Source organism: Mobula hypostoma, chromosome 7 (assembly GCF_963921235.1).
Source record: "Mobula hypostoma chromosome 7, sMobHyp1.1, whole genome shotgun sequence".
Taxonomy (NCBI): domain Eukaryota; kingdom Metazoa; phylum Chordata; class Chondrichthyes; order Myliobatiformes; family Myliobatidae; genus Mobula; species Mobula hypostoma.
This window is the reverse complement of record NC_086103.1, coordinates 45,652,478-45,675,273: the sequence shown is the minus strand read 5'-3', so window position 1 is coordinate 45,675,273 and position 22,796 is coordinate 45,652,478. Positions and strand designations below refer to the sequence as shown.

At 41.3% G+C, this 22,796-nt stretch overlaps 1 protein-coding gene across 1 annotated transcript in view; it reads left to right on the top strand.

Annotated features, from left to right (window-relative positions):
• Window positions 1-22,796, top strand: part of LOC134349897 (protein FAM13B-like) — a 115,546-nt gene that overhangs the window by 6,730 nt on the left and 86,020 nt on the right. Inside the window, exons 2-3 of the mRNA XM_063054859.1 lie at window positions 428-593; window positions 13,995-14,133. Coding sequence (XP_062910929.1) covers window positions 428-593; window positions 13,995-14,133 — 305 coding nt within the window. The remainder of the gene's footprint in view (window positions 1-427; window positions 594-13,994; window positions 14,134-22,796) is intronic.

The window sequence follows — 22,796 nt, the reverse complement described above, 5'->3', positions numbered from 1 at the left end:
ATGTAAAGAATGCAATCAATTATTTTGTGTTTTATATTTGTAATTAATTTAGATCGCTTTGTAGAGATCTGTTTTCATTTTGACACAAATTAGGTTTTTTTCCTGTTGATAAGTTTCAAAAAAGGCAAATTAAATCCACTGATTCAATGTTGTAGAACAATAAAAATGAAAACTTTCAGGGGGATGGTGGGTTGAATACTTTTTATAAGCACTTTAGCTTATTCTAAAAATACAAACAGAGCAAATATAATGGATTATTTTGATTTTGTAAGGCACTGGAATTTGGTTTGAAAATATTGAAACTTATTCTTTTAAGAATATTTTTCTTTTGAAACATTGTAATCATAAGTCCTTTAGAGAACATATTGCTAATAATATAAATGAAGTATTTTCATTAAAACTTTGTGCTATTTACTTTTTTTTTTAGGGAATATTGAGGATGAACTTAGGAAGTTGAAATGCTTCTTGGATGAGTTTCCAGCTGTTAACTGCGATCTCCTGAAGTTCCTCCTTAGATTCCTGGTCAAAGTAGGATTCCAAAAGAAAGAAAAGTGGACTTCAAGGAATCTTTCTGCTGTACTGGATGCTTTCTAGTAAGTGTAACATTTTATTTGTAGACTGATCTACTTAATTTTTAAATATTGCTTAAGTTAAGTTCCCTTCTGAATGGCATGGCGTGTTTTTTCTGATTCCATATGATAAGGAAATACAGTAGATAGACCAGAAAAGCTTAAATTTTAATTGGTTTCTATTGACTGTGCATATATTGTACTGATTCTAATAAAGCACTCATACATTTTATTTAAACTGTATTGCAAAATACAAATTAACAGAATTTAAATGTACTTATAAAACTTAAATCTTATTCAATGTTAAAATGCTGCATAAAACGTGACAACCCAAAAGTCCTTTATTTGCATTATTCAGTTCTTTATTTGGTAACATAAAAACTTTTCAGTGGTTAGTTGCAATATCTACCATCTGTCATCAGGGTTTCATGGACCAGTTGAGAAAATAAATTAAAGCAATGTTCCAGAACATAGAATAGAAAACAGTCAAGCCAGGAACAGGCCATTTGGCCCTCGATGTTGTGCTGAACCAATTAAATTAGCAATCAAATGGCCAACTACACTAATCTTTTCTGCCTACACAATGTCCATATCCTTCCATATTTCTCACATTTGTGTGCCTATCTGAACATCTCTGAAACATCCCGGGGGTGTGTGTGTGTTGCCCCTCACACCTCCTTTGAAATTACCTCCTCTCACCTTGATTTCTACAGGGGAAAGGTTGAGTAGCCAGGGGTGGCTCATGAGAGTGATTCTGTGAATGAAAATGTTAATGTGTGTGGAGTATTTGATGGCTCTGGGCCTGTGCTCACTGGAGTTTAGAAGAATGTGGGGCGATCTTATTGAAACCTATCAAATATTCAAAAGGCATATATAGAGTGGATGTGGAGAGGATGTCTCCTATTGTGGCCAAGTATAGCACCAGAAGGATAACCTCAGAATAAAGAGATGCCCATTTAAAATAGAAATGAGGAGGAATTCTTTAGCCAGAGGGTAGGGAATCTGTGAATTTCATTGCCACTGACAGCTGTGGAAGTTAAATCATTGAATATGTTTAAAGTGGAGGTTGATAGGTTCTTAATTAGTCAGGGCATCGAAGATTACAGGGACAAGGCAGGAGAATGGGGTTGAGTGGAATAATAAATCAACTGTGATGGAATGATGGAACAGACGATGGACCATATGGCCTAATTCTGCTCCTATGTCTTATGGTCTTATGGCATGCCTATGTCTTATGGTCTTATGGCATGCCCTCTGGTATTAGACATTTCAACCCTGGGGGAAAAAATACTGTCTGTCTACTCCAACTATGGTTCTAATAATCTTATGAATCTCTTACAGATCCCCCATAGCCTCCACCTTTCTAGATAAAACAGCTCTGGTTTGTCCAACCGCTTGCTATAACACATGCCCTCTAATCGAGTCAGCATTGTGGTAAACCTCTTCTGCACCCCTCCAAAGCTCGACATCCTCCCTCTAGTTGTGAGCCAGGACCCCAAATTTGAGCCACCGGTACCATCTGGGGGGAATAATTCTTAGAGTGATTTTTGGCAAGGTATACACACTTAGTGCTAGAAAATATGTGATAGCATTGCAGCAGTGGTAGCTTTCTGTGAGGGGGACTGGGAGTTGCACCTCCATGCTATAAGAACCATGATCCCATGGTGCTTTGCCTATGATAAGATGAATTATGCCAGGTACCTGTCCCCTTACTTTGCTCAGATAATGAACCTCCCAGAGAAGAATCCTTCTGTGTATGAGGCCTTCAAGACAGGCCAATTCTCAGTGCAGCTGTCAAGTAACAACCCCTTTGGGCAGATCCCTGTGGACCAGGCTATTGAAGCCACAGTGAACAAAGACACATAGACTCCTGGAGGCACATCACAGTTCAGCCTGAATGCTGGAGCTGTCAAGCGTTACTACATAACAGCTGAGCACCGCAGTGCATTCCTGGGACAGTTAAGGGAGATGATGCAAGGCAACAAATCAGCGCTTTGTCATGCGAGCTACAGCGGCCAAGAATGCAGAAAGATGAGGAAGCAGTTTCAGCAGTGGTTAGCCTCATACACGAATGGGTCAACCCATTTGCAGAGAAGCGGGACTTCATTAGCATCTCTGCAGCAAAGGCAGCCCCCAAGGACATTGCCTCCGACCTGATGAAGGTATATGAGATTGGTGAGCAATGCTATGCAACCTTCAAGGATGAGAGACTAGAGGAAGACCCATCAGCAAAGAAATTTCATGACCCAATGAAAACCAACAAGCTGAAAACGTTCAGTGATATGTGTAAGAAGAGAGAAGTGAAATCAAATGGGAGGGCGATCATCTTGAAAGCAGAGAGATCTTTGTTTGGATGCATCATAGTGATGGCACAACGGCGCAGTCTACGTATGGAGAATATCCTTTCTCATCCCCTTGGACCATTGCCCTGGGCCCTGTCCACACCTGGAGGATTGCTGAGAAAGACAAATAAAGCTACTTTAGCCACAACCTTGCAGAGAAATGTAGCAGTAGAAGAGCAACTCCCAGAAAACTCTGCTACAGTGGTTGATGGAATGAACTTGGTCCAAAGAGTGAAAAGGGATCAGGCTACTTTCAGAGGTGTTGCCACAACAATTCTGGGTATGGCTCTGAGGGAAGGCAGTCAAGAGTAGCAGAATAGATGTGTTCGACACGTACAAGGAGAACTCTATCAAGAACAGTGAAAGATCTCTACGAGGTGAAGAGACTGGTCATGAGCTGCAAGGTATCACAGGCACACAGATGGTGAGGCAGTGGAGGAGCTTCCTGACCAAAGTCAGTAACAAAACTAGTCTCATTAGCTTCATAGTCCATGAATGGAGGAAGGCGGAGTATAGAGCAAAGCTACAGGAGAAGATTCTATATGCAACTGTGAATGACAGATGTTACAAAATCACATCTCGACAGTGAGGAGGTGTCAGCTCTTCTGTGTAAACAAGAAGAAGCAGATGGCTGCCTACTTCTCCATGCTGCCCATGCCACAAGAGAGGGATACCAATCTGTAGTGATCTGCTCAGAAGACACAGATGTCTTTAGCATTTTGTGACAAGATTAAGGCCCCATTGTTCTAGAAGTGTGGCACTAGAACCCATACAAGGCTTGTAGACATCAGGAAGGTTGCTGCCACTGTTGGCATAGAGCTTTGTAGGGCTGTCATTGGGTTGCACGCATATACAGGATGTGACACTGTAGGCGCTTTTGCAGGCAAAGGGAAGCAAAGCCCTAAGACTTTTGACCAGCAACAGGGAAACTCAGGCCACATTCTTAGAGTTGGGTCAGGAATGGGACCTCTCCCCAGAACTGATGACAAACTGGAGGCATTTACATGTCTCCTGTATGACCCAAAAGCATGGACCACCAAGGTCAATGAGCTCAGATATCACCTTTTCTGTGCTAAAAAAGGTGAAATCAAAAGTCATCAACTCCCACCATGCAAGGACTGCTTAACAAAACATGCACAGCGAGCCAACTACCATGCTGGTATATGAAGATGATGTTTGGAGAAGGACCCACAAGTGCCAACCCCTGTTGGTAGGGGATGGAAGATGGAGAGAGAAGAGGAAGCTGAACAGTTGATGGTGCACTGGATGGAAGGCCAGCCGGCACCCGATGCCGTTCTGGATCTACTGGCCTGTAACTGTCCAAAAAAATGTTCACTCCCAAGATGTATGTGTGTTGCAAATGGCCTCAGGTGTCCTGATGTGTGTAGACTGGCAGACTGTGAGAACCAGGCATCCACCTCAGAGTGTGGAAAGTTCAGATGAAGACGTGGAAGACTCGGAAAATTATTATGATTATTGATAGGTTATGAAAGTATGGAAAGCAGTTTTTGATTAAATATATTCATTTTGCAACCAAATGGGGCCTAGGTTATGGCCATGTGGAACCCCACATTTGAATTATTGTACTGTAGTTCTATATGCTATGACAAAAGCTTAAGATTGTTTTGATTTGATACAATATGGAAAATATCATGACATTGATAAAACCAGCAATCTCTCCAAATGAGGTTTTTTACCTTTTGGGGGGTGGGGTAACATTTTCTGCTGTACTGATGTTAATATGGAATATGTACAAAAAGTGTTCACTTATTTGAAGTAATAAAGCTACCACTGGTGCAATGCTATCATATATTTTCTAACTCTAGAGATGTATACCTTGCCAAAAATCACTATGAACATTATTCCCCTCAGATGGTACCAACGAACCCTACTGGCTCACGGACTACTATAATAGGGTGACTAGAACTGTATGCAGTACTCCAGATGCAGCCCTGATTAGACTTCTGTAAAACTGCAATATAAGTTCCTGACTTTTGAAATCATTGTCTTGACTAATAAAGGCAAGCATGCACCCTTCCAACCTGTGTAACCACTTTCAGGGAACTATGAACCTGGACCCCAAGATCCCTCTACTTACCAACTGCCTCTTTACATTTGATCTACCAAGATGCAGCCCTCAACTTTGCGATCTCCTGCTCCACAGACGTTGTCCCACTGGTCCCCACTCACTTTTTTAAAACTTGAGTGTAAAGTTCACAAGGAACTGTCTCCAACTCTGTGATCGCTCACTCTCTGCATGGGTTTTAGATCGGTGTTGAAGCCAGATGATGTGAACAATTTTACAATGAATTTGTTGAACATTTTGTGCCAGACATCACAAATTTCAAAGTTTGCTCTTTTAAAATACAGTTGTTTTTCCATTGTAAAACCATGTCTAAAGTTGGCACTTTAACTTACTTTATCCAAATGGAACAAGAACGTCCATGTACTTTAGAACTGAAGAATGGACACTTTTAGCAATTTCTGTTTTTTAAACTGAGCCTCTAGTACAATGTGTGTGGCTCATCTGTCACGAGTCAGAACTGCTCAGTATTTACCAGATTTTAATGTTAAATTTGAATCTTTGCTGAAAATTAGCATTCTAATTAGATTAAAAGAATTTGTTGTGATTCAAGCATCTGTGTCTCTAATGCTTGCTTAATCTTTGCATGGGTTTTCTGAGAATGTGTGCCTTTTTAATAACTTTAAACAAATGAAAGATAAAAAAATGCTCCGAGTGTACTTTTAGAAGAAAAGTCATAGAGATCAGTAAATTCCCAGATTTGATTCTTCGTGTTGAATAAACTACTCTTATGTTGAGGCAAATTCTTAGGCAGTATGCTGCAATATTGATTAATCATGAAAGAGAATATGACTACCTCATCCTGACCTTTTGTAGATTCATATCAATTGATTTGTTTTCCTGGAATTTGCTTTGCTAGAATTTAGTTTTTGTATGTGTGTATATGTGTGTGTATGTGTGTGTGTGTGTGTATATCTATATCTATATAAAGAAAATGGAATTGGTTTTGTCCTGTGTTTTTCCACAGCTAAACGTGGTGCAAATACTTCCAGCTTGGCCTCTAGATTAATAGTAATCACTTTGGCAAGGAATGAAGCAAGTTGCTGTCTGTGGGGTGTATATCTGTATTTTTAAGAAGAAAGAAATTAGGGTATTAACTTTTCTTGAAGGGCTAAACTACTGTCTAGAACCTAGAGCATAAAGCAGTGTAGCACATTGCAGACCCTTCTGCCCACAATGTTATGCTAACATATACATGAATCTAGTCTATGATTAATCTTGCCCTTCCTTTCAACATAGCCCTCCATTTTTCTTACACCCATGTGACTATCTAAAAGTCCATTCATTGTCCTTCATGTATCAGTTTCTGCCACCTCCTGTAGTGGTGTTCTAGGCGTGTGTGTGTGTGTGTTCTAGGCGTGTGTGTGTGTGTGTGTGTGTGTGTGTGTGTGTGTGCACACGTACTACTTTTGACTTCTCCCATACACTTTTTCCTCTACTCACCTTAAAACAGATGGTTGCTGGTACTGACCAAGGGAAAGGGTGCTGGCTGTCCACTCTATCTGTGCCCCTCACAATCTTAAACGTGTCTATCAAGTTATCTCTCATCCTCTTTCACTCCAAAGATAAAGTCCTAGCTCATTCAGTCTTTCCTCATAAGGTATGTTCTCTAATCAAGGCAGCATCCTGATAAATCTCCTCTGCAGCTTCTCTAAAACTCCATCCTTCCCATTGTAACCATTGGGTTTGGCCGGTGGTGTTAGAATAGGGAAGACAGTCTCTGGCCCCGCTAAATGTGTGGAATCTGTGGTGCAAAACCTCATTGTTTGTGTGGATGCTGTGTGATCGGTTCCCCCGTTATAAATCAGTACAACGAAATAACAGATGGTACACCATATGCAATTAAAAGATTTAGCTTTATAATTCTTAATTTGACTAAAGGGTTAGTAAAGAAAACAAAAAGAAAGGGGCCCATTTTAATGAAATAGTCTAATGTGCACATGTTGGAGCTCACGGTTTCCCTTCTGTTGGTCCTTCATTGATTTCATAGAACATAGAATAGTACAGCACAGTACAGGCCCTTCGGTCCACAATGTTGTGCCGGCCCTCAAACCCTGCCTCTCATATAAGCCCCCACGTTAGATTCCTCCATGTACCTTTCTAGTAGTCTCTTAAACTTCATTAGTGTATCTGCTTCCACCACTGACTCGGGCAGTGCATTCCATGCACCAACCACTCTCTGAGTAAAAAACCTTCCTGTAATATCCCCCTTGAACTTCCCACCCCATACCTTAAAGCCATGTCCTCTTGTATTGAGTAGTGGTGCCCTGGGGAAGAGGCGCTGGCTATCCACTCTATCTATTCCTCTTATGATCTTGTACACCTCTATCATGTCTCCTCCCATCCTCCTTCTCTCCAAAGAGTAAAGCCCTAGCTCCCTTAATCTCTGATCATAATGCATACTTTCTGCCTTTACCAGGCAGCATCCTGGTAAATCTCCTCTGTACCTTTTCCAATGCTTGATCCCCGTGATCCCTCTGCTCCTCCACACTACCAAGTATCCTGCCATTTACTTTGTACTCTGCCTTGGAGTTTGTCCTTCCAAAGTGTACCACCTCACACTTCTCCGGGTTGAACTCCATCTGCCACTTCTCAGCCCATTTCTGCATCCTATCAATGTCTCTCTGCAATCTTTGACAATCCTCTACACTATCTACAACACCACCAACCTTTGTGTCATCTGCAAACTTGCCAACCCACCCTTCTACCCCCACATCCAGGTCGTTAATAAAAATCACGAAAAGTAGAGGTCCCAGAACAGATCCTTGTGGGACACCACTAGTCACAATCCTCCAATCTGAATGTACTCCCTCCACCACCACCCTCTGCCTTCTGCAGGCAAACCAATTCTGAATCCACCTGGCCAAACTTCCCTGGATCCCATGCCTTCGAACTTCCTGAATAAGCCTACCGGGTTGAACCTTGTCAAATGCCTTACTAAAATCCATATAGATCACATCCAGTGCACTACCCTCATCTATATTCCTGGTCACCTCCTCAAAGAACTCTATCAGGCTTGTTAGACACGATCTGCCCTTCACAAAGCCATGCTGACTGTCCCGGATCAGACCATGATTCTGTAAATGCCTATAGAGCCTATCTCTAAGAATCTTTTCCAACAGCTTTCCCACCACGGACGTAAGGCTCACTGGTCTATAATTACCCGGACTATCCCTACTACCTTTTTTGAACAAGGGAACAACATTCACCTCCCTCTAATCCTCCAGTACCATTCCCGTGGACAACGAGGACATAGAGATCCTAGCCAGAGGCTCAGCAATCTCTTCGCTCGCCTCGTGGAGCAGCCTGGGGAATATTCCGTCAGGCCCCGGGGACTTATCTGTCCTAATGTATTTTAACAACTCCAACACCTCCTCTCCCTTAATATCAACATGCTCCAGAACATCAACCTCACTCATATTGTCCTCACCATCATCAAGTTCCCTCTCATTGGTGAATACCGAAGAGAAGTATTCATTGAGGACCTCGCTCACTTCCACAGCCTCCAGGCACATCTTCCCACCTTTATCTCTAATTGGTCCTGCCTTCACTCCTGTCATCCTTTTTTTCTTCACATAATTGAAGAATGCCTTGGGGTTTTCCTTTACCCTACTCACCAAGGCCTTCTCATGCCCCCTTCTTGCTCTTCTCAGCCCCCTTCTTAAGCTCCTTTCTTGCTTCCCTATATTCCTCAATAGACCCATCTGATCCTTGCTTCCTAAACCTCATGTAATCTGCCTTCTTCCACCTGACTAGATTTTCCACCTCACTTGTCACCCATGGTTCCTTCACCCTATCATTCTTTATCTTCCTCACCGGGACAAATTTATCCCTAAAATCCCACAACAGATCTCTAAACATCAACCACATGTCCGTAGTACATTTCCCTGCAAAAACATCATCCCAATTCACACCTGCAAGTTCTAGCCTTATAGCCTCATAATTTGCCTTTCCCCAATTAAAAATTTTCCTGTCCTCTTTGATTCTATCCTTTTCCATGATAATTATAAAGGCCAGCGAGTGGTGGTCACTGTCCCCCAGATGCTCACCCACTGAGAGATCTGTGACCTGACCCGGTTCAGTACCTAGTAATAGATCTAGTATGGCATTCCCTGGGCTTCGTTGACTCCCGGCTCCACTCGGTCTTGCTGTCGACAACCTCCCCTTTCTGGCATCTTCTCTCTCCATCTCTTGCTGAACAGAAGACCCAGATCACCTTGTTCTCAGGCACACAACAAGTAAAAAATATTCCTTTCATTGGCCAGCACACATTCCAAACGCCCCTGTAACCCAAACACTGCTGCTGCAGAAAAAACATTACATTAGCAGTGAAACCTTTCCTAGGGTGTTACACTATAATGAGACAATTGAGCACAATATTCTAAGTGTGTTCTGATCAGAAATTTATAGAGCTGCAACATTACCCCATGGCTGTTCAACTCAATCCCTGCAACAAGTTACAGCACACCAAACACTACCTTAACCACCCTACCAACTTGTGCAGCAGCTTTGAGGGATCTGTGGATGTGGACATTAAGTTCCCTCTCTTACTCCACACTACGAAGAACCTAGCCATTAATTTTGTACACTTTTCCAGATTGAACTCCGTCTGCCATTTTTCTGCATCCTGTCTATATCATGTAACCTACAATAATCTTCTACAGTACCTACACCATCTCCACTTTTTGTGTTATCTGCAAACTGGCTATCCCACCTTTCTACTTCCTTATCCAAGTCATTAAGAAAAATTGCAGAGGTCCTAGAACAGATCCCTGAAGTTCACTACTGGTCATAGACCATCAGGTAGCATAAGTTGCATCTACTATCACCCTCTTCCCTCTTAGGGCAAGCCAATTCTAAATCCACACAGCCATTTTCCCATGGATCCGATACTTCATGACTTTCTGGAAGAGCCTAGTGTGGCAAACCTTGTCTAATACCTTTCTAAAATCTATATTTACCACATCCACCACTTTCAAGTCCTCTTATCCTAATCACACTCATGAAGTGTAACCTACCCCTCAAAAACCCTGCTGACTGCCCTTAAGACTACGCTTCTCTAAATGCTCGCATATTTTGTCCCTAAGAATGCTCTCCATTAGTTTGCCCATTACTGAGTAAAACTCGCTGTTCTATAATTCCCAAGGTTATTCTTATTAACTTTCTTGAACAACATTCATCAACCTCCAATCCTCTGGCACTACTGTTGAAGCTAAGGAGAATGTAAGTTGATTGTCAACAGCCCAGCAATCTGTTCCTTAACTTTGTGGGATAATCTTGGGTTGACCCCTCCTGCCCCAGGCACTCGCAGTGTCTATAAAAAGTATTCATCCCCCTTGGAAGTTTCCATGTTTTATTGTTTTACAGTGAATCACAGTGGGTTTAATATAGCATTTTTGGCACTGATCAACAGAAAAAGACTCTTTCCTGTCAAAGTGAAAACAGATCTCTACAAAATGAACTAAATTAATTACAATTATTAAACACAAAATAATTGATTGCATAATTACTCACCCTCTTTAAGTCAGTATTTAGTAGGTGCACCTTTGGTAGCAATTACAGCCTTGAGTCTGTGTGTGGGTCTTTTTCAACTTTGCACATTTGGACACTGCCAATTTTTTTCCCATTCTTTACAACAGTGGTCACCAACCACCGGGCCCCAAAGCATGTGCTACCGGGACGTGAGGAAACGATATGATTTGGCGATATGAGCCAGCTGCACCTTTCCTCATTCCCTGTCATGCCCACTGTTGAGCTTGAACGCACGCACGGTCATTACCCGCGCGTTGTCCTTGTCAGCGCGGGAAGGAGATCAACTCCTCGAGCTTGCAAATGACGACGGGCAGAAAAGTATGTTTGAGATAACATCTGTGCTGGCATTCTGGATCAAAATCAAGGCTAAGTATCCTGAGATAACCACGAAAGCACTGAAAACGTTATTTCCATTTCCAACATATCTCTGCAATGAATGCAACAAAAACTAAATTGCGGAATAGACTGGACATAAGGAACCCCCTTTAAATATCGCTGTCTCCCATCACCCCTCGATGGCACCGTCTTGTTGCAGGGAAAAAGTATTCAGCCCAGGGCTCCCACTGATACAGTGATATTGGCGTGTTGTAATGATTTTATATGTTCATACGGGGAAAATATGTCCTGTGTGTTTAATATCCAAACGTTACTTAAAATGTTATGCTATTGACTTATAAGTGACTTGTATAACCATATAACTATTACAGCACGGAAACAGGCCATCTCTGCTCTTCTGGTCCGTGCCGAACACTACTCTCACCTAGTCCCACTGACATGCACTCAGCCCATAACCCTCCATTCCTTTCCTGTTCAGTTTTTCTTTGACTGATAATATGGAACCTGCCCCTACCACTTCTACTGGAAGTTCATTCAACACTTACTTCAAACTCCTCTGTCCTCCCCTGATAATTGACTTATCAGTATATTCATGCGAGGAAAATACGCGCTGTGTGTTTAATATTAAATTCGTTAGATAAGCCCTTTTAGAAACAAATTTGAGTGTATTAGCCACTTATCACCTATATTCCGGTCGTGATTAACACCCCCCCCCCAAACAGAATCGCCAAAAATGATCTGTAGAAAAAAATCGGCACATACACACATGTGCACTGGTGCCCGCGCAAGGCTTCATGTTCATTGTAGTCTTTCTCAGGGTAAACACAATGTATTTGACTGCTATTCTTGTCCATTGGCAACCCTACCACCCCACCCCCCCCACCCCGGGGTTGGCTGGTCCACAAGAATATTGTCAATAATAAACTCATCTGCGTTGCAAATAAGGTTGGGGACCCCTGCTTTACAAAACTGTGCAAGCTCTGTCAGATTGCATGGGGATCGTGAATGAACAGCCCTTTTCAAGTCTAGCCACAAATTCTCAATTGGATTGAGGTCTGGACTCTGATTTGGCCACTTCAGGGCATTAATTTTGTTGTTTTTAAGCCTTGCCTGTGTAGCTTTGGCTTTATGCTTGGGATCATTGTCTTGCTGGGAAACAAATTTTCTCCCAAGTTGCAGTTCTCTTGCAGACTGCATCAGGTTTTCCTCCAGGATTTCCCTGTATTTTGCTGCATTCATTTTACCCTCTACCTTCACACACCTTCCTGGGCCTGCTGCAGTGAAGCATCCCCACAGTATGATGCAGCCACCACCATGCTTCATGGTCAGTATGGTGTGTTTTTGATGATGTGCGGTGTTTAGCTTACACCGAACATAGTATTTAGTCTGATGGCCAAAAAGCTCAATTTTGGTTTCATCAGACCATAGAACCACCTTCCAGCTGACTTCAGAGTCGCCCACATGCCTTCTGGCAAACTCTAGCAAAGATTTCATGTGAGTTTTGTTTTGAACAGTAGCTTTCTCTTTGTAAATCTCCCATAAAGCTGTGACTGGTGAAGTACCCGGGCAACGGTTGTATGCGTAGTCTCTCCCGTCTCAGTCTTTGAAATTTGTAACTCTTCCAGAGTTGTCATAGGTCTTTTGATGTCCTCCCTCACTAGTACCCTTCTTGCACGGTCACTCAGTTTTAGAGGACGGCCTGCTTTAGGCAGAATTACAGCTGTGCCATATTCTTTCCATTCCTTGATGAGTGACTTAACTGTACTCCAAGGGATATTCAGTGACTTGGAAATTTTCTTGTATCCATCTCCTGACTTATGCTTTTCAATAACCTTTTTGTGGAGTTGCTTGAAATGTTCTTTTATCTTCATGGTGTAGCTTTTGCCAGGATACTGACTCACTAGCAGTTGGATCTTCCAGATACAGGTGTATATTTACTGCAATCAATTGAAACACCTTAACTGCACACTGATCTCCAAAAACAGATATTCATTTAACTAATTATATGATTTCTAAAACCAATTGGCTGCACTGGTGATGATTTGGTGTGTCATATTAAAGGGGGGGGGTGTATACTTATGCAGTCAATTGTCTTTTATATTTTTAACCTATTTAGATCACTTTGGAGAGATCTGTTTTCACTTTGACACGAAAGAGTCTTTTTCAGTTGACCAGTGTATAAAAAGCCTAATTAAATCCACTGTGATTCAATGTTATAAGACCATAAGACATGAAAACCTCCAATGGGTTGAATACTTTTTATAGACACTGTATGTATCCTAATATTTTTCAGAAGCTTCAGCACTGCCTCTTTCTGAATCTTGGCATGCTCTAGCACATTAGCCTGCTCTACGCTGATTTTTGCTGTCTATTTATATTTTGTGCGAGAACAAATTTGGCATAAGCTGAATATGGTTGTACAATATGGAAACTTGCTATTCAGCTCACCGTGTCCGGGCCAACCAGCAGGCACCCATCTGCCAGCACGTGGCCAATAGGTTTCTCTGTCTAGATGATATAAGTGCTTATCTCTATACTGCTTTTTAAATTATATCAGTAATGTATTATTATTGTAACCATATTTACAGAAAATTCTGCTGCCTTAATTCTTTGCAGGTCACTTTTGTGGTTTAATTTTCATGTTCCTAATTTATTTTCAGAGGTTGATATTTTAAGTGATCTTTTCTCCACAGCAAACCTCTCTACAGAAATTCCTCTGGTGGGTGGGGGGGGAGTGGGAGAAATAAAGATTAATCACCCAGTTTCTAGTTACTGCTTTTGGAATGCTGTGGCTTGTTATTTTGGAATACAGCTTCTTAAAACTTAATTATTAACTTTTTTTTCTTAAAGCAGATTTTTGAATACATTCATTTTGTATATACTTCACTTGCAATGGAGCAATCTTGCAATGAATATTGTTTTGTTTTCAAATTCAAATATATGCAGTAACTTCTACATAAATTTTTAAGAAGAAAAAAGTACATTAGAGATGTTTGCCAGAAACTAATATGTCTTGAAGTTCAAGATTGCAATAACTGATGGAATATCTGGAACTTTTGGTAATTTAGGTGTCCGGCAATGTTGAAAGTGGATTCAAGATTTAGTAAATTTTGTTAAATATTTATTTCACAGTATTTACACAGATGTGGAAGATATGAAAGAACAAGAAGCAGCTAGCAATATAATGTCTGAACTACTGGAAAATTACAGTGATTTCTTTGGTACTGAAGAGTTTCTCCCTACAGATATCTCAAATTCATTTTGTGTTGAGGTAAATTTGTTAAATTTATTTGAAATCTCATGTTTCCTGAGGGAGGGGTGGAGAAAAGTTTCCTGAAGTATTTTAAATTTCAGCTAATTTAAAATATGTGGAACATGATTACGAGACAAAAGTAACATGTAACTTTCATTTTGGTACTCTTGTGCTCCCAGAGTAATGTCAACTTACTGACAATTATAAATTAATTTACAGCCTATACAAATATGAAATGAAAAGAAACCTGCCAGTGATGGAAAAATTTCTGACTAAATGTGTTCGTTTGTTCCATGCATTTTACATCTATCAATGTCATATCGCATTATTTATGGTGTCCTGAAATAAGTCTATACAATTTGCATTGCATAGGTAGTCCATTCATTTGCCTTACCCATGTTCCTCTCCCACCATTCTTTTATGCAATTGTCCTCTGCTTCTTTAGGTTGTCATCCAACAAAAGTGCCACTGAGAAGGTGGCTGATTTTCACACTTGGTTCTCATAATCTAATCTCTCCTTTCCTTCAGTATTACCAATGCAGTTACAACAGGAATTTCTAAAGTAGCAAGGTTAGTATGCTGTTATTACAGATCAATGTTGACTGCTGAGTTCATCCCAACACTTAACCACTCCCTCTAGAGTTAGATGTAACATTTTCAGTCTGGGAGGCCAAAATACATGGATTTGTAGCCAGGAATACAACTTTTCCACCATGGAGAGTCGCTGACTTAACAGGAGTGTGTAGATCAGCTTGTTCCTGGCACATGCATATTGTGACTCATGCCAGAGCATGTGACCTCTGCCTCTGGGCTTGGTCTTGACTTATTCTTCAGGCTTGGGATAACCTCATTCATTTGATTAGGGTTTCTGAACTTGTTTGGAAAAACTTTAATACACCTCATTGTAACCCTCAATGTATTTTAAGATGTTTTATTTAGACAGAACACTACAGACAGAAACAGGCCCTTTGGCCCTTCTAGTCTGTGCTAAACCATTTATCTGCCTAATCGCATTGAGCTGCACTCAGACCATAGCCCTCCATGCCCCTCTTATCCATGTACCTATCCAAATTTCTCTTAATTGTTGAAATTGATCCTGCATCCATCACTTGCGGTGGCAGCTCATTCCACACCATCTGAGTGAACAAGTTCCCCCTCATGTTCCTCTTAAACATTTTACTTTTCACCCTTAACCCATGACCTCCAGTTGTAGGCTCACCCAGCCTTGGTGGAAAAAGCCTGCTTTCATTTACCCTGTCTGTACCTCTCATAATTTTGTATACCTCTATCAAATCTCCCCTCCGTCTTTTATGTTTGAGGGAATAAAGCGCCAATCTAAAATTTCAAAGTAAATTTATTATCAAAGTACACTTATGTCACCATATACAACTCCGAGATTGATTCCCTTGTGGGCAATAAATCTACGGAATAATGACCATACCAGAATCAGTGAAAGACCACACAAACTTAGGCATTCAACCAGTGTGCAAAAGATAACAAATTATGGAAAAACAGAAAGAAAAAAATAGAAATAATAAATAACTAAATAAGTAATAAATGTGGAGAACATGAGATGAAGAGTCCTTGAAAGTGAGCCCATAGGTTGTGTGAGCATTTCAATGATGGGGCAGGTGTAGTAGAGTGAAATTGGCCTCTTTGCTTCAAGAGACAGCCTGATGGTTGAGGGGTCATAATAGTTACTGAACTTAGTGGTATGAGTCCTGAGGCTGCTGTACCTTCTTCCTGATGGCAGCCGGGAGAAGAGAGCATGACATGGGTGGTGAGGTTCCCTGATGATGGATGTTGCTTTTTGTGTCAGCGTTTCATGTAGATGTGCTCAATGGTGGGAAGGGCTTTACCATCTTTCAACCTTTCCCTATAACTGAGGTCCTCAAGTTCCGGCAACAGTCTTGTAAATTTTCTCTGCATTCTTTCAATCTTCTTTACACCTTTTCTATAGGTAGATGACCAAACCTGCACACAATACTCCAAATTAGGCCTCACCATTGTCTTGTACAACTTCAATATAACATCCCAACTGCTGTACTCAATACATTGATTTATGAAGGCCAATGTGCCCAAAGCTTTCTTTATGACCCTATCTATCTGTGATGCTACTTTCAAGGAACTGATGCCTCTGTCCTACCGCACTCCTCGGTGCCCTACCACTCACTGTATAAGACCTACCCTAATCGGTCCTCCTGAAGTGGAATACCTCACACTTGTCTACATTAAATTCCATCTTCCATTTTTTCAGTCCATTTTTCCTGCTGGTCTGGAAACTGCTACAAGCTTTGATTTATTTGATTGTCTCCCTTGCCATCCAATTACCCTCCAGAAAAGAGCCCAATGATCCTCAGATGGTAAATTTTAAGGTCACATTCAGGCCTAAAAAGTTAGTTGCTGTGGAGGATTTCTTCATCTTGTGGGATAATATCTTTCCTGACATGGTGGGGAAGTAAGTTGAAGGACAGGACCTCTGGAGGGTTGTCGGAGGTTACAGTGCAACATTGATAGGATGCAGAACTGGGCTGAGAAGTGGCAGATGGAGTTCAACCCAGATAAGCGTGAAGTGGTTCACTTTGGTAGGTCAAATTTGAAGACAGACGTAATACTAATGGTAAGACTTTTGGCAGTGTGGAGGTCAGTGAGATCTTGGGGTTCGTGTCTATAGGACACCCAAAGCTGCTGCGCAGGTTGACAATGTTGTAAAGAACGCATATGGCGTGTTGGCCTTCATCAACTGTGGGATTGAGTTCAAGAGCCATGACATAATGTTACAGCTATATAAGACCTTACTTAGACCCCACTTGGAATACTGTGTTCAGTTCTGGTCACCTCACTACAGGACAGATGTGGATACTATAGAAAGAGTGCAGAGGAGATTTACAAGGATGTTGCCCGGATTGGAGAGCATGCCTTATGAGAATAAGTTGAGTGAACTTGGCCTTTTCTCCTTGGAGCGACAAGAGGATAAGAGGTAACCTGATAGAGGTGTATAAGATGTTGAGAGGCATTGGTTGTGTGGATAGCCAGAGACTTTTTCCGAGGGCTGAGATGACTAACACGAAGGGCCATAGTTTTAAGGTGCTTGGAAGTAGGTGCAAGGGGGATGTCAGAGAAAAGTTTATCACACAAGAGAGCGGTGGGTGCATGGAATGCACTGCTAGTGGGTGGTAGAGGCGGATACAATAGGGTTTTTTGAGAGACTCTTAGCTAGGTACATGGAGCTTAGAAAACTAGAGGGCTATGCAGTAGGGAAATTCTAGGCAGCTTCTATAGTAGGTTACATGGTTAACACAACATTCTGGGCTGAAGGACCTGTAACGTGCTGTAGATTTCTGTTTCTACTTTAATTAACTGTAAATTTAGCCACTGTTTTGTGATTACTAGCTTGGCTTATTAATTAGTATCTTAATAAATGTCCCAGAATAGGCTCCCACGGGATCCTATTCTGGGCATTAGTCCAAACATCTGATGATTTTTGTGCCTGTATCAACCTTTCAAAAGGAACTGTGGAAAGATATTACTGAGACACAACAGCATGCATAGGATATTTATTAAGAACAAACATGAGAAAGTCTGCAGATGCTGGAAATCCACAAAATGCTGGAGGAACTTAGCAAATCAGGGAGTATCTGTGGAAATTAATAAACAGTCGACATTTCGGGCCAAGACCTTTCTTCAGGATTGGAAGGGAAGGGGGAAGATGCCAGAACAAAAAGATAGGAGGAGGGCAAGGAAGAACAGGATAGCTAGAAGGTGGTTGGTGAAGCTAGGTGGGTAGGAAAGATTAAAGAGATGAAGAGGAAAGAATCTTGTGGGAGAAGAGAGTGGAGGTGGTAGGCAGGTGAGAAGAGGTAAGAGTCTAGAGTGAGAAATAGAAGAAGATGTTGTATAATACATTGATGAGGTCTAATTTGGATGTTGTGTACTGTTTTGGTGACTTACCTACCCAATTTCAACATTTAAGAGAAGTATTAGTTGGTACATGGATGGTTGGGGTATGGAGGGCTATGGTCTGGGTACAGTCTAAGTGGGCTGATGGGCCTGTTTCTGTGTTGTATATTTCTATGACTCTTCCAAAAGAGGAGGGTGAGGGAATTGTTTTTACCAGAAGAAATTGATATTCATGCCATCAGTCTGGAGGCTATCCAGATGGAATAGAAGGTGGAGCTCTTCCACTCTTAGGGTGGTCTTGTCTTGGTACAGAAGGGGGGGGGGCCATGGACCGACATGTCAGAAAGGGAATTGGAATGAAAACATTTTGCCTCTGGGAAGTTCTGTTTTGGAAGATGGAGCTGCGGGGCTTGATGAAGCGGTCCCCCAACTAACAATGGGTATCACCAATGTAGGAGCATCAGGAGCACCAGACAGACCCCAGAGGATTCGCAGGTGAAGTGTTGCCTCACTTGACTGTTTGGGGTCGTGAATGGAAGTGAGGAAGGAGGTGAATGGGCAGGTATAGCACTTTGGTTGCTTGCAGGGGTAAGTGGTGGGTGGGAGAGATTAGTGGGGAGAGACGAATGGAGAAGGGATCACTGTGGAAGACATTGGGGATGGGGAGTAAAGATATGTTTGGTGGTAGAATCCTTTTCAAGATGGCAGAAGTTGTGGAAGATGATGTGTTAGATGTGGAGGTTCATGGGGTGGTAGGTTATTTATTAAGTTCTCTTTATCTAAAAAGAAATGCACAAATAGTCTGGTCCTTCCATAATTGAGTCAGCTGCGATTCTATTTTTGGCACAGAAGTTAGAAACAAACATGGGTTAGAATTGGAGGGTTATTTTTGTGCAGTGGGACTTGTACTAGTTCAAGAAGTTTTACCATTTTCCTAGCATAGAGTTTGCTACTTCTCTTGGAGGCCTGTCTCTAATCATAATGGAGATGGGCAATGTTTCAGATGGAAGACAGGAAACTCTTGAGCTTAGAAGATGGAAGAAACCACAATGAGAAATCACACATCAGGAAATTTACAATGGTATGTCAGTATAAGCTGACTAGTGAAAAAAGCAGATGAGCTAAGAGCACAGAAGCATTGAATAATAATACTGAGGGCAAGACAGTATCATTATTTGATTTAAAAAGTCATAAATCACAACTAAGTATTCTTACCTTCAGTGTTTTCAGATGAGGCAGGAAAGTTTTAAAGTGCTGTATTAAAAGAAACATTAGTGGATGCAGAGAGAGATGAAATGCTGGGAAGATTGGCAAATGAGGCCATATCGGTTGAACTGAGGAACAGAAATGGGTTGTCATACTGCGGGTGGCTACCATAGGTCCCTATGACATTGGAAAAAGTGGAAAAACAGAAATATGATGATAGGAAATGTTACTTCATTGTTAGGATGCAATCTTTATGACAGGAACCTAACACAGTTATGTTCCTAGGTAAAGAGCTGTATGGAAGTGGGAACAAAGTTTAAGTATAGTAGACAGGGTGAAGGATAAAAGGTAAATATGGTACTTTGGCATTCCAGTCTAGTGCTGCATAAGCAGTTGAATGATGTCTAGCAACACAACTAGGTAAGAGATGATGATGTGTTTAGGCAATGATACTGAACCTTGAGTCACTCTTAGTTTGCAGTGTAAAAATAAAAAAGAATAAAATAACAAGTGATTATTAAAAATATTATTATTACTTTAAGGCTGTTTCAGAAGATGGTGCAGGGACAGCAAGACTTTAATTTTGGGAAGTGACAGTGGGCCCCTTGAAGTCAGAGAGAGCATATTGATGATGGTGAAAAAAGGTAGAGCTAGATGATGTGCAACAATACTCAGCTGAATTTACCAAATTGGAATGTGAATTGGAACCAGCTATTTGGAAGTAAATTTGTGTCAAAGCAGAGAGGTATTTAGGAAGGAAATAGTCTGAATGTATTTAGTATTGGTGTTTATTTCTAGGAGGGGAAAAAAAGATGGTACTCTTGGTTCTAAAGTCTCCTGCGTGCCAAAGAACGCACAGATCATGATATAAGGCAAGATAACAATAGACTTAAAATGTATTGGAGAAGCTCGTTCAGTTGAGCAGCATCAATGGGTTGGGGTCCATAGCAGAGGAAGAATGTTGATGCTTCAGGTCAAAACTCTGCAATAAGACTGAGAGTGGAGATGGAAGGTGGCCTGTATAAGGTGGAGAGATGGGAACTAATAGATAATTGGTGGATCAAGGAGGGGTGATAGGGAAGTACAAACTTGAGAAAGGCAAGTGGATGATAGGTGGCATCAGACACCAATTAATGTCACATGTACTGAGGTACAGTGGAACAACTTGTGCACAGAATCAATTTGTTACACAGTACCTTAATGAGTATAAGATAAAACATTGCAGACAAAGTTAACAATTACAGAGAAAGTGAAATGCATGTAGCTAATAAGCTGCAAGGTCATAATGACGCAGACTGAGAGGTCAGGAGCCGTTTCTTATTGTACTAAGGAACCAGTCAATAGTCTTATAACAGCAAGGTGAGAAGTGTACTTGAGCAGTCAGCTGCACCGAGATCCCACTTCTAGCCACATTTTCTCCTCCCCACCTCTCTCCATGTTCTGCGGGAACCACTTCTTGGAATGTTTAAATGTCCCTGACTCCTGGCACTTTCTCCTGCAATTGCAGGATGTGTAAAACTTGTTCTTGTACCTCCTTCCTCACCACCTTCCAGGGACTGGAATAGCTCTTACAGGTGAGATAAAGATTCACGTACAACTCTTCCAATCTTATTTACTTCTTTCAGTGCTCCCGATTATAGCCTCATACATCATGACCAAGTGGAAACCAGACAACTGATTTGACCATCCTGTGATCTTGGTTGCATGTCTCTCTGTCCCATTCCAAAACTGACCTGTCATCAGCAACGTTCCCTCTAATTTGTAATGACCATTGTGGGCAAAATTCTTATACGCTATGCAATTTTTTGCCCGGTGACAACAGGTGCGCACTGAATAATTTCTTCTATAAAAACAGTATAAATAAGCCAGATCTAAAATCTGCAGACAAATCATCGCAAGTTCCATTTTGTCAACACCATCTGTATCAGAAACCAGAAAAGGATTGTGTATGATAATGAAATATACTTGACATGCCAACGAGGTAGAGGGTGGCAACCTTTTTGTGCGTAGTTTAAATTCCTTTCTGTACTAGTAACAAAAGATGTGTGTGTGTGTGTGTATTGTGAACAGCTTTGGACTCCTCACCTAAGAAAAGATGTGATGGCTTTGGAGAGTGTTCAGAGGAGGTTCTCAAGGATGATTCCGGGAATGAAAGGGTTATCATACAAGGAATGTTTGATAGCTCTGGGTCTGTACTCACTGGACTTTGGAAGGATGAGGGGAGATCTCATTGAAACCTTTCAAATGTTGAAAGGCCTAGACAGTGTAGATGTGAAAAGGATATTTCCCATGGTGAGGGAGTTTTCATTTGGGTTAAGGTCTGGACTCTGACTTGGCTATCCCAAAACACAAGTTTTGTTCTTTTTAAGCCATTTTGTTGTTGATTTACTTTTGAGTTTCAGATCATTGTGTTGTTGCATCATCCAACTTCCATTCAGCTTCAGGTGATGGGCCACTATCCTGATATCCTCCTGTAAAATGTTTTGTACATTTTTTGAATTCATTGTTCCCTCAATGATTGCAAGCTGTCCAGGCTCTGAGACAGCAACGCAGCCCCAAATCATGATGCTTCTTCCACCGTGCATGCTTCACAGTTGGGATGAGGTTTTGGTATTGGTGTGAATTGGGCTTTTTTCCTCCAAACATAACGGTGTGCATTTCTGCCAAAAAGTTCAACTTTTGTCTCATCTAGCCACAGGACGTTGTCGCAGAAGTGTTGTAGAGCATCCAGGTGGCCTTTTGCAAACTTGAGACATGTGGCAGTGTTTTTTTTTGGAGAGCAGTGGTTTCCTCCATGATGTCCTTCCATGAGCACCATTCTTGTACTATGTTTTTCTTTAGAGGACACATGAACAGAGACTTGTATCAAGGTCTGTAGATTCCTGCAGGTCTTTTGCTGTTACTCTTGGGTTCTTTTTCTCCTCCTTCAGCATTGCACATTGTGCTGTTGGTGTGATCTTGGCAGGATGCTCATTCCAAGCGAGAGTAGCAACAGTACTGAATTTTAACTCCATTTGTGATTTTTCTTACTGTGGAATGATGAACACTCAGATCTTTAGAAATGTTTTTGTGGCCTTTTCCAGCTTTGTGCATCTCTACAATTCTTCTTCTAAGGATCTCTGCAAGTTGTTTTGATTAAGGTATGGTGCACATAAACACATCTTTCTTGAGAAGAGCAGGCTTTTGTCAGTAACTTGACTTCGTGTTTTTTTTATATAGGGCAGGGCACCTCTACAGCCCACACCTCCAATCTCATCTCATTGATTGGAACACCTGACTGCAAATAGCTTTTTTTTAAAGAAGGTATTACCTCAGAGGTTCACATACTTTTTTGAACCTAGACTGTAACTGTTTAAATGGTGTACTTAGTATTGACGAGAAGAAGTACAATTATTTTTGTTTTTTTAGTTTGTCTATTCTTGTGACTTGGATGAGATCCAACCCCATTTTATAGGTAATTAATACAGAAAACCAGGTAATTGCAAAGGATTCACAAACTTTTTCTAGCAACTGTAGATTTGTAAATGCCACTTATGATGCTTTGAACTTTGTACATGAGTGTGCACATACACAAT